Below are 12567 nucleotides of genomic sequence, written 5' to 3'. Positions count from 1 at the left end.
TGTCTTTACCAAAGACACATAAATAGTAAGCCCCATTTCTGTCTTACTTTTCCCCATCTAGATGCCCCTCTCTGAGCTGGGGGAGAGAAAAACTACATTGCCCATAATGCAACAAACAACACCTGCGCATGCTCGGAAAACATGTCGTCACTCGCTCCGCCTCGTGTGCATCCAAACTTAATGGTACTTAGGCCCGCCCCTAGAAGCCGTTCATTGGGCACAAGCGTAAAATGACGTCAACAACAAGAACGTTGATGGGCTATGCGGCTGTCCGTCAGATGACGTTATTCAGAGCGGGATTAGGAGGTTAGGTTGCGCGGTGGAGGGGAGGGAGTTGATGTGATTGTCGGTGAGGGAAAAGATGGCGGCGGCGGCATTAGTGGAGTTTCAACGCGCTCAGTCCTTAGTCAGCACCGACCGGAACGCGTCTATAGACATCCTGCACAGTATCGGTGAGTGATGGCGGCGGCGGCCGTGGTCAGCGGAGGGGTGCGGGGGAGAGCTGCCGTGAGGGGAGGCGGGAGGCGCCGGGCCGCGCGGCTAACGCTGCTGACTCACTGTGAGTGCGGGCTGGGCCTAGTCGGCACACACAGTCATTCTCTGACTGCCCGGCTCCCGGGGCTGGCAGCTACACCGAGCCGGCACACACCAGCGGCTCGCCGAGTGAAATGCAGAGCGGCGTGACCGGGAGTTCAGGAGCGGCAGCCGACTGATTGGAAAGTCTGACAGGGAGAGGGGTGAAACTGCTCGGCAGCCCAGAGCATGGCTCGCAATTCAACCAGGTTTCCCACATGATCCTCCTGTTACTACTGCTCTAACTTCAAAATAACACAACACAGGCTGATAGGCAGCTGGCAGGGATGGTCATCTACAATGAGAAATTGTCCCCCAGATTCTCTTTTAGGTCAAGGGGAAAGCAGATTAATAACCAAAGTGCAATGCTTAGAAGTGGAGAAAAGTAGTCAAAGAATATGGGAGACCAGTTGCCAAGAAACTGGATTGATAATATACTGAGTCATAGTAAGGATGGACAGACATGTCATCTCTGATCAGTAAGGGGGGGGGGGGGGGAGGGCAATGAGAAAATTAATTTGGAAGGGATATGGGAAAAAAAACATTGTGGGGATCGAAGTGTAACTCTCCAGTAACTGAATACTCTTAACTGACGTAAATCAGCTAATATCCAGGCAGTAGAATTTCCTGATCTGTAATAACTTTACAGTATGGAATGTGATAATTATGTGACTGAAGTACAGCCTTGATATTTTAGAGCCTGCAAAAAAAATGACGAAATACCAAATGCAGTTTGCTTAAGATGGGGTCAACTATGTTGCAGGAAATTAAGTGATAACATGTAAAAGATTTTATGTATGGAGGAGTGAATACACATTGTCTTTGAGAATGCAGAAGGGATCAGTATCTGGTTTTCCCATCAATCAGAAACATAGTACCTTCAGAGTGAAACATGTATTACACAGGAGAGGCCCATTGTGCCAGGAAGCATTTGAAAGAAAGTGAAAAATGAATGATTGAAGTTTGGCACTTCATCAGAAATGTTCTGTGTGTTTTGGATAGTTGATTTGTTGAGGAAGAATCTGTTATTAAACATAATTATTTTTCTGTCATATATTATGGAGGTTAGAATGGGGCTTAAAATTTACTGAGTCAGAAATGTTGACTGCAATTGTCCTATGGCACAATTAACTTAAACAGGAATTGAATTACAGTCTTCACCCAGTGCATGTGGAAATTGATGAAATGACCTTAATAACAACTACTTATAATTTTGTGTAGCATGATAACTTACCTTGGGGATCACAGCAAATTGTCACAATTTTGATCTACCTATGTTTTGAAACTTCATTGCTTTTCATTCCATCATCTGGGAGGTCTACTTACACAATTGTGTGGTGTAAGTAGTGGAATAAACGGTCCTTAAGTTCTTGTGTAAGTGAGTGATTCATGAATTATGGAAGTATCCTATTCCACCAGAAATATATAATACCTTTTGGAATGGGACACTTTTATTGTCACAAAAATAATTGGTGTAAATTATTTGGAGTTATGTCAGAAAGTGTTCTGATCTATTGTAGAGGTTCAGAATGAAGCTTTAATTTACTTCTAAGATAGGTTGGCTATTAGGGCAGAAAATGGCACAAAACTGAACAAAGTTATCCCTAAGATATTTATATGTTATCTAACTCTATAGGACTTTATCTTGTTGGTGACCTGTTTGTTACTGAGATATTATGTGTAGACTTTTATCACAAATCAATCAGGTGAACCTCTGATATTAGTTAAACATTTTAGCCCCTCGTATTTGTCTTGGTATTTGAAAACTAACTTGTCTTTGCTGTGCTTTAAAGTGCACTTTTATGACTCTTGTTTTTGCATTGCTCTATTGTAATAGCACCTGTGGGATTTTTTTAAAATCAATAATGCAGGGTGTTCTCAAAGTTTGGTTTAAGGCAATTTAATCAAGGCATGTTCAGACACCAATGACACATGGTGGTTCTTGTCATCACTGAAACAGTCAATTCTCCAGCATGTAGTTTGAAACGACAGTCCATTGTACAGGGCTTGGAAAGCATTTTGTGTGTAATATTTGTTGACTATGTTAGTTTTTACCAGCATTGTCTTCCTGATACAGTAAAACCAACTTGCAAGAACTCGTAGGGTAAAGTTGTTTTGTAATGGCAGCTTCTTAGTTCGTTTATGCACATTAATTATCACAAATCCAAACCCTATATTCTAATTGGTAGACTATAATGACAAGTGAAATGTGTTTTCAATTAACTTTCATAACTGGAGTCTCAATGGAGGAAGATTTAATCAAGATTCTGAATGACCAAAAATTGATAGAGGAGATGCCAAGTCTGGCAGCACTGATGGTGAATAGGTCACCTGGTCCAGATGGAATGCATTGTAGGTTGAGGGAAGTAAAATAGCAGAGGTTCTGGCCATAATATTTGACATTTATAGATTCAGGTGGTTCCTAAGGACTGGAAAATTGTTAAACTTTTGTTCACAAAGCAAAAAGTCAGTCACGCTACATGGAAACAGGCCCTTTGGTCCACCATGTCCATGCTAACCATCAAGTAGTCATCTATATTAATCCTACTTAAAGCACTTGGTTTCTGTAGCTTTCTATTTCTTTGCAATACAAGTACTTGTCTAGATATTCAGTTGTTGTGTCTCTGTCTTCACCATACACTTGGGCAATGTGTTCTGGATTTCAACCACCCTCTGAGTGGCTGGGGGAATGCTGCTCAAATCCCCTCCAGATAAAAGAACACTCCTAAGAAAATAGGAACAGGCCCCACCATTCAAAATGATGATGTTGATCTTCGTAACTCTTAAATTAAACCTATGCCCTCTAGTTCTAGGTACCTCTCCACTGGAGAAAAATTTCCTGTCATTGCCGCTTTCTGTGACCTTCAGAATTTTGTATACCTCTATCAAGTTCCCCCCCTCCCCACTCAGATTCCTCTGATCTAAGGAAACAAACCCAGCCTGTATGGTCTCTCTTCATAATTGATGTACTCTGTCTCTACCAACATCATGGTGAATCTTCTGTGTTCTTTCCAGTGCAAGTATGTCCATCCTTTAGTATGGTAACCAGAGTTGTGTGCAGTACTCGGCACTGTGGTCTAACCAACGTTTTATGAGCTGATACCATAACCCCCTTGCTGCTATGCTTACCTTTGGCTGATGAAGGTAAGTGTCCTGTATTCCTTCATCACCTGTGCTGCCACCTCCAGGGATCCTTGAATTTATACACCAAGGTCCCTCTGTTTTTCAATACCCTGGCAACCTACCATTCGTTTTGTGTGTCCTACCCTTATTAATTCTCCCTTGGGGCATATCTTGTTCATATCTGGATTAGATTCTGCCTGCCATTGCTCTGCCCCTCTTATCAACTGGTCAATATCATCATTAAGTCTAAGTCTCTCCTCAGTATCGACAACACCACCAATTTTCAAGTCATCTGTGAACTTACTACAGTAAAACTCTGCTAAACCAGAACACCAAGGAATTTGGTGCTACGAGACTAGCAGATTTTCTGGACTATTAGATATTATTCATATTAATACTCCTGGCATGTTCGATTCACTTTTTTAAGGTGTTACACAGAATAAATTTTCTAGTGAACCCAGTATACTTCAAGGAAGTGTCAAAAATATTACCAGGTGAGTTTCAAGGGGAGTGGGAACTAGAGCCCCATTGTGGTAAAGAGAGCACAGGAATTGGCATCTGATGAGCCAGGTATCGAACCATGGGCATTTCCAAATGGTTGGATAGCAGATTATTGGAATTTTACTGTATTTGTACCTCTGCATTCATATCCAGATTGTCAGTATATATAACATATAGTAGGGGACCCAGCACTGATACCTGTGCTGCATCTTGGTTTCAGACTTCTCATTGCAAAACATCTGTCCACCATCAATCTCTGCCTCCTATGACCAAGCCAGTTTTGGATCCAATTTGCCAGCTTGCATGGATCGCATGAGCTTTAACCTTTCGGATTGTTTTCCAGAGTGTGACTTTGTCAAAGGCTTTACTAATGTCCATTTAGACTACATCAACCACATCGTCCTCAATGATGCATTTCGATACAGCTTCAAAATTAATTTGAATGGGTCAGGCAGGATTTCCCTTAAGCCAAGCCATGCTGACTGTCTTTGATTAATCTTTGCATCTTCAAGTTTAGATTAATCCTGTCCCCATAATTATTTTTCATTCAGAATCTGCACTACCACTAATATTAGAGATAAATTCATTAATTATAGACTGACCGGTTTAATATCGGTGATGGGGAAAGTTCTCGGAACAATCGTGGACAGAATTAACAGTTACTTGGACAAGTGTGGAATGATTATATATAAAACAAAAACAAGCATGGATTTGTTAAAGGCAAATTAATGGAGTTTTCTTTGAAGCAGTGGAGAAGCTTGATGAGGGAAATATGGTAATATGGACTTAATGTAATAATACAAACTAGAAGGCACAATTGTAAAAGAGGTACAAGAATGGGAATTTAAGTGCATATATGTGTACACTTTCTTGAAGATGGACTTCAAAAGGATGTTCGACAAGATGCCATATTATAGGGTTGTCCTCGAGATTGAAGACTCTGGAATAAAAGGGGCTGGAGCAGCATGGATAGAAATTTGGCAAAGTAACAGAAAACATGGAGTGGTAGTGAAAGTTTGTTCTTTGGAGTGGGTGGGAAGTGTACAGTGGAGTTGCCTGGGGGTCAGAATAAAGACTGCTGTTTGCTATGCTTAATATACATTAATGATTTGGGAAGTGATTTTCAAATTTGCACATGACTCAAGCTGGAGTTGTGAACCATGGAGAGGATAACAATAGACTTGAAAAAGGTACAGGTGGGCTGGTGCAATGGGCAGATAGGTGACAGCTAAAATTTAATGCTGAGAAAGGTGAAGTGTCATACTCTGGAAGAATGAAAAGTGGAAATATAAACTAGAGGGCACAGTGCTTAAAATCAGAATAAGGTTTATTATCATTGTCTTAAATGACAGGCAATTTGTTGTTTTGTGGCAGCTGTACAGTGCAAAGACAACATTACTATAAATTACCAAATAGTGCAAAGAAATGAATAATGAGGTAGTGTCCATGGGCACTGAAAAGAGATACAAGAACAGAGGAATCTGCATGCATATGTATGCAATTTCTTGTAAATGGCAGAACAGTTGAGAAAGTGGTTTATAAAAGCTTATGGTATTGCTGCCTTTATTTGAAGAAGCATGGATTACAAGAACAAAAGTTATAATGAACTTCTGGGAGGCTGTCCAACTAGTTGGAAATCCTGATGGTTCAGCATCTAACTCGATGGAACCCTGGTTCCCGTGCTCCTTTTCACACATTGCTGGATAATTTATTACTCTACTGTGTAACTTTTTTTAAAATGTGAATTTAAAGCATATTGGAATATCAATTGGGATAATGTCCAGTAGTCTAGAAAATCTGATAGTCTAGCACCATCAGTGTCCTGGGTGTGCCAAATTAATGGAGCTTTACTATAAAAGGGAAATATCAGTTCCAAAAGTAATTACCATTTTTCCCCTTATAAAATGGTTAGAACCAGTAAAAATAGGGTGACTTTGCCTGAAAAAGTATAGGAAAAGTGGATTAGCATACTTTCAATTTTAGTGTCCAGTTCAAAACTGTCTTGGTGGTGATGGATTCTAATGGGTTGTGATATTGAGGTGCCAATTTTAATATTTAGCCAATAAATTTTTACTTTCTTATTTTTTAAATCCATTTTTGAATCAATTCAGAGTTTAGTTTACAAATGTGTGTACTCTGATTCATATTTCACATTGTACATTTTGATTTTATGACTGAGTAAAGGCCATGGTTGTGGTAAGCTTGAAGTTTTGGGCTGGCTGCTAAGTTAAAGCTGACGGAGTCAGTGGTTGCCAGGGCATGTACTGGCTAAGGGTGGGCTGCTGCCACCTCATTTCATGTGTTTCTGCCTCACTTTTGTCTGTATGTGAAGCTGTATTTCAGTGCAGCAGGTATCTTGCTACAGATTGTAACAAATTAGCCTTTGGTTGTGGAGGAGAATTGTTGGTTTAGTGAATCTTAATGTTTGGTTCGTTAATGAAAAAACAGATGCTTGGAAAAAGCAAATATTCAGAATCTAAAACCAAGGCAAAAATATTGAGTTCTCTTACTGGTCAATGAATGAACAGACAAGCTAATTTTTTCAGGTAAAGCTACTTTATCAGGACCTTTTGAAGGGTTACATGAACCATTGAGCTGAATCATACTTTCCTTTTGCTGGTTTTACTGAGGCTCGAGGCCAGCTGCACTTTGCCCTTCGTTTCCATCAGGGATGGCTGGTGTAAAATGTGCAATCCCATTTACTTGAATTGGGGTCAATGTGCAGGGTGGTGGGGGGGGGGGGGGGAAGAAGTTATGATTTCCATTTTTTTCTATTTTAGTTAGGACAGTGTGAGAGGAGAGTGTTAGGGTAGATGGTCTGCCCGTTAAGTTTATCTATTTACTTAAGTGGTTGACAATTCCATGGAATACTTTGGTCATTTTCTGATCATTTTCATGTAAACGTTTGGATACTGGTCTTGTATAAATGCATGCAAGAAAGCCTTTTTGTTAATGTTGGAGATTAGTTAGTAGTCAGTGTTTTAAAAAAAATATTTCCTCTGTTTACCTTTTGGTATTTCCACATTCTGGCTAAGGCTGATGATTTGTGTATGTATTAAGTTTAAAATGAGTTTAAAACAATAATGCAAGAAAGAAATGCATAATAATATCATGTGCATTTTCTGCTTGTCTATCTGAATACACTCTGCTGTCTCTAACTCAATGTACAGATCAGGAATCGAAAAGCAAAATTCCTGTTGATGCCAGAAACAAAGTGCTGAAAATACACTGGTCAAGGAGCGTTAGTGAAGAGAGAAACAGTTAACATTTTGGATCATTGATCATTTATCAGAACAGTACAAGAACTGTATATGGGCTTTTTATTTTCATACTATTCGACTATTAAAGGTTTGGCACTTCTAAAAGTAGAAAAGTCACTCAATGCAGAGACTGGACTTGCATGTCTGGAACTGGAATGTGGGATGCCTACCTGGCTCAAGGCATCTATGGTGCACTGTTAACTTGGTCTTTTCTGATAAATGATGCCTGAATTCTACTCCTTTGTTGTTTCAACATACCAGTGGCAGTTTGAAGAGTATTAGGGTAAGTCCTAATGGAACTTTACAAAATATAAAGAAAAGCTTGGTTATTATTAAATGTAAATAATGGGCATATGCTCATGAAAGTTAAGGGGTTAGCTTTAAGTATCATGGGAACCCTCTGTAAGCAGTCTCCCAGTCACTGAAGTGATTGTCAACCATTATCTTTGTTTTCGCACCACGGAGTTTAAATTTGTATCCATGTTGCATTTTATCTGGATCAGGTAATTTTTTTGTTTTCAAAAATGCCAAGCCTTTAATAGTTTCTCTTTTCAACATACAGTAAAACTCCAATAATTTGGCATGCACAGGACTTTGACAGCACCAGACTGGCAGATTTTGTTTTTGTTAATACCCCAGCAGACTTTTAATTCAGATTTTTAGATGCACATCGTAAATTTTCTAGTGAACTCGGTGAATTGAAAGGAAGCACAGGAACCGGAGCCCAAGGAAGTTGAAGGGGAGCATGGCAAACATCACCAGGTGAGCCAGGTGTTGAACCATCTGGATTTCCAAATTGTTGGATAGCAGGTTATCGGAATTTTATTGTACTTACTATGTGAGAAGAGTTCCATCTCTAGTTCTTTTACCTCCAGCTCTGCAATACGAGCCTCTGCTTGGGGAATATGTATAGATTTGTATGTTCAGACTTCTGCATCTAAACAACCTTTTTTTTAATGGATTTGTGTAAGGTTTTGATGCTGTTTAATGTTAAAATTAAGTCTAATGAATAAACCAGTTCTTGGTCTGGTACTAAGAAGGGTTTTGACTACATTGCAAAGTGAAGGAGTGAAACTCACTACAGTGACAAGGCAGTTCATTCAGCAAGAAATCAGAGTAAATTAAATATTGCTTGTAAGGAACTTTAGTTGTAGCAGTGTTTCAGTGTAACTGTTCTGTAAAATTAACTTTTAAATCTTAGCATTCAAGCACATGAACTAGGAGCAGGGGTAAGTCATTTGCCCCATCAAACCTATTTGGCCTTTCAATAACATCATGGCTGAGCCTGAAGACCCAAACTCAACGATTTAGGAACAGCTTTTTCTCCTCTGCCATCAGATTTCTGAATGGTCCATGAACACTACTTCATTTTTCCTTTATTTGCACTATTTATTTATTTTTGCAATTTATAAATTTTATGTCTTTGTACTGTATTGCTGTTGTAAAACAACAAATTTCACGTCATATGTCAGTGATAATAACTCTGATTCTGATATCCCAAGTAATTTTTCAACCATGTGTCCTTCAAAGATCTATCTATATCTGCCTTAAAGACGTTTAAGGACCCTGCTTCCACCACCATTTCAAGAGTTCCACAAATTCGCAACCTTCTGTGAGGGAGGGGTAAATTGCCTTGGCTCTGTCTTAAATGGGTGACCCCATTATTTTTTAAATAGTGACCCTAAATTCAAGAGAGAATTAAGGATCACTATTTAAAAATAAGGAAATATTTCTTCCATGTTCTCTCTGTCAAGAGCCATCGGCATCTTGCGTGTTCCATTTAAAGTTGCCTTCACTCTCTTGCACTTTAGTGGATATAAGGCTAGACTGACCAACCTTTCCTCATTAGACAATCCAGCCCATCAGTATGGTAAGCCTTCTCTGGACTACCAACTCAGGGCACAGTACACGGTGCTCCAGATGTAGTCTCACTGATGCCCTATTTGATTCAAACCTAACCTCTCTACTTTCGTATTAATTTCTCCTAGCAATAGATGGTAATGTTGTTAGCTTTCATACTATATTTACCTGCATGTTAGCCTATTGCAATTCAGTCTTGAAGATGGGCAATCTCTGGCCATTGGGATAATGTCCTTTTCAATTTTTTCTGCCAAAATGGACAATTTTGCATTTTCTCGTATTATACTACATTTTCCAGATCTTTTGCCCACTCACTTAGCTTGCCGATATCCCTTTTGAGCCTCCTTAAAAAGTCCTCTTTGCAACCTGCTTTCCTACTTTGGGTCATCGTTAAATTTCATAACCATATCACAAGATCACAAGATAAGGGAGCAGAAGCAGGCCATTCGGCCCATCGAGTCTGCTCCAAGGAAAAGGGAAAAAGAAATGGGGTGGGAAAAAAAGAGAGAGAAAAAAAAAACTATTCTAATCCCATTTGCCAGCCTTATCCCCATATCCCTTGATACCCTGACTATTTAGATATCTGTCTATCTCCTCCTTGAACACCCCCACTGATCTGGCCTCCACTGCTGTGCGTGGCAAGGAGTTCCACAATTTCACCACCCTCTGGGTAAAGAAACTTCTCCTCATCTCTGTCTTGAAACTGTACCCTCTAATTCTAAGATTGTGCCCTCTGGTCCTGGACACGCCCACCAAGGGAAACAGCCTAGCCACATCTACTCTATCCTTACCTGTCAACATTTTAAATGTCGCTACGAGGTCCCCTCTCATCCTTCTGTACTCCAGCGAGTACAGTCCAAGAGCCGACAAACGCTCATCATACTTAAGCCCTTTCATTCCTGGAATCATTCTCGTAAATCTCCTCTGAACCCTCTCCAACGTCAGCACATCCTTCCTAAGATGCGGGGCCCAAAACTGCGCACAGTATTCCAAATGAGGCCTCACTAGCGCCCCGTAGAGCCTCATCAACACTTCCTTACTTTTATACACTATACCTCTCGAGATGAATGCCAACATAGCATTCGCTTTCTTAACCACCGATCCAACCTGGTGGTTAACTTTTAAGGTATCTTGTATAAGTACCCCCAAGTCCCTTTGTACTACCGCACTATCAATCTTCTCTCCTTCTAGATAATAATCTACCCGCTTATTTCTACTTCCAAAGTGTACAACTGCACATTTCTCAACATTGAATCTCATCTGCCATTTTCTTGCCCATTCTCCTAAACTGTCTAGGTCCCTCTGCATTCTTTCTATTTCCTCTATGCTCCCTACTCCTCCACTTATCTTGGTGTCATCCGCAAACTTAGCCACACAACCATTTATTCCATCATCCAAATCATTGATGTACAAGGTAAAAAGGAGAGGCCCCAACACCGACCCTTGCGGCACACCACTAGTAACCGGTAACCAACCAGAACGAGATCCTTTTATTTCCACCCTTTGCTTCCTGCCAACCAGCCAATTCTCCACCCATTTTGCTACCCTGCCCATAATTCCATGACCTCTCATCTTATTAATCAGTCTCTTGTGAGGCACCTTATCAAAGGCCTTTTGAAAGTCTAAATACACAACATCTACCGCCTCTCCCTTATCCACCCTACCTGTGATTTCTTCAAAAAACTCCAATAGGTTGGTCAGACAGGACCTCCCCCTTCACAAAACCATGTTGACTAGGTCCTATCTTGCCTTGCGCCTCTAGGTATTCGGTAACCTCCTCCTTGAGGATAGACTCCAATAATTTTCCCACCACTGACGTCAGACTAATAGGTCTGTAATTGCCTTTGTGCTGCCTCCCACCTTTCTTATATAACGGAACTACATTCGCTACCCTCCAGTCCTCCGGAACCATGCCAGAATCTATCGATTCCTGAAAAATAATCGCCAACGCCTCCGCTATCTCCACAGCCACCTCCTTCAGAACCCGGGGATGCACCTCATCCGGTCCGGGAGACTTATCAGCCTTAAGCCCCTTTAGTTTTCCAAGCACCTTCTCCCTATTAATCTCAATTGAACTCAGCTCCAATTCGTGAGACTCCTGACTAATGGGCACATTGCTTATGTCCTCCACGGTGAAGACCGATGCAAAATATTCATTCAATTCCCTTGCCATCTCACTATCATCCATTATAATACCTCCTGCACCGTTATCAATTGGTCCTATGTCAACCCGTGTCTCTCTTTTATTCATTATGTATTTAAAAAAACTCTTAGAATCCTTCCGAATGTTGTCCGCCAGCTTCCTTTCGTAACTCATCTTTGCTTTCCTAATGACCTTCTTAGTTTCTCTCTGCAGATTTTAAAAATCGTTCCAATCTTCTGTTTTCCCACTAATTTTTGCTACTTTGTACGCCGCCCCTTTTGCTTTTATTTTATCCTTCACCTCCCTCGTTATCCACATCTGTGCCTTTTTTCCATTCAAAACCTTCTTTTTTCTTGGAATATATCTGTCCTGCATTGTCCTTATTTCCTGTAGAAATTTCTTCCATTTTTCCTCTGCCGTCCCTCCAGCTAACTTACTCCTCCAATCAATTTGGGCCAACTCATCTCTCATACCTTTGTAATTTCCCTTATTCCACTGAAATATCGATACACCAGTTATCAGCTTCTCCTTCTCAAACTTGAAACTAAACTCAATCATATTGTGATCACTTGTTCCCAGTGGTTCCTTTACCTTTAGTTCCCTAATCACCTCGGGTTCACTACACACCTTCAATAACTTTATCCAAATTATTTATTTAAATTGTAAAATGTTAAGGCTACTCATCCCTGTGACGTACTGCTTGTTCTTTGTTAGCAACCAGAAAAAGACTCATTTATTTTTGCTTGTTTCCTGTTAGCCAGCCAATCTTTTATCCACACCAATATGTTGTCTCCAACTTCATGAGCACTTACTTGCTGCGGTAATTTTTGAGGCTCCTTATTTGAATGCCTTTTGGAAATCTAAGAGTAGTATATCCATCAGTTCCCCTTTGTCTGCAGTACATGTTACTTCAAAGAACTCCAATAAATTAGTCAAACATAATTTCCCTTTCACAAAACCATTAGTTTTGCCTGATTATCTTGAATTTTTCTGAGTGCCACACTCTAACATCTTTAATAACATTATGTTTTTTTCCCAATGACAAGATGTTAAGCTAACTGGTTTGTAGTTTCCTACTTTGCCTCCCTCTGTTTTGGGACTAAAGAA

General features: G+C 40.2%; 1 protein-coding gene across 1 annotated transcript in view; it reads left to right on the top strand.

The window, feature by feature from the left end:
* The first annotated feature begins 329 nt into the window (after positions 1 to 329).
* Positions 330 to 12567, top strand: part of LOC127583146 (26S proteasome non-ATPase regulatory subunit 11-like) — a 62386-nt gene continuing 50148 nt past the window's right edge. Inside the window, 1 exon segment of the mRNA XM_052038942.1 lies at positions 330 to 452. Within this exon segment, the coding sequence (XP_051894902.1) occupies positions 362 to 452 (91 nt within the window). The 5' untranslated portion in view covers positions 330 to 361.

This window comes from Pristis pectinata, chromosome 25 (genome assembly GCF_009764475.1).
Source record: "Pristis pectinata isolate sPriPec2 chromosome 25, sPriPec2.1.pri, whole genome shotgun sequence".
In the NCBI taxonomy this organism is placed as follows: Eukaryota; Metazoa; Chordata; class Chondrichthyes; order Rhinopristiformes; family Pristidae; genus Pristis; species Pristis pectinata.
Note: the sequence above shows the minus strand (reverse complement) of the source record. Positions and strands in the feature narration are given on the sequence as shown.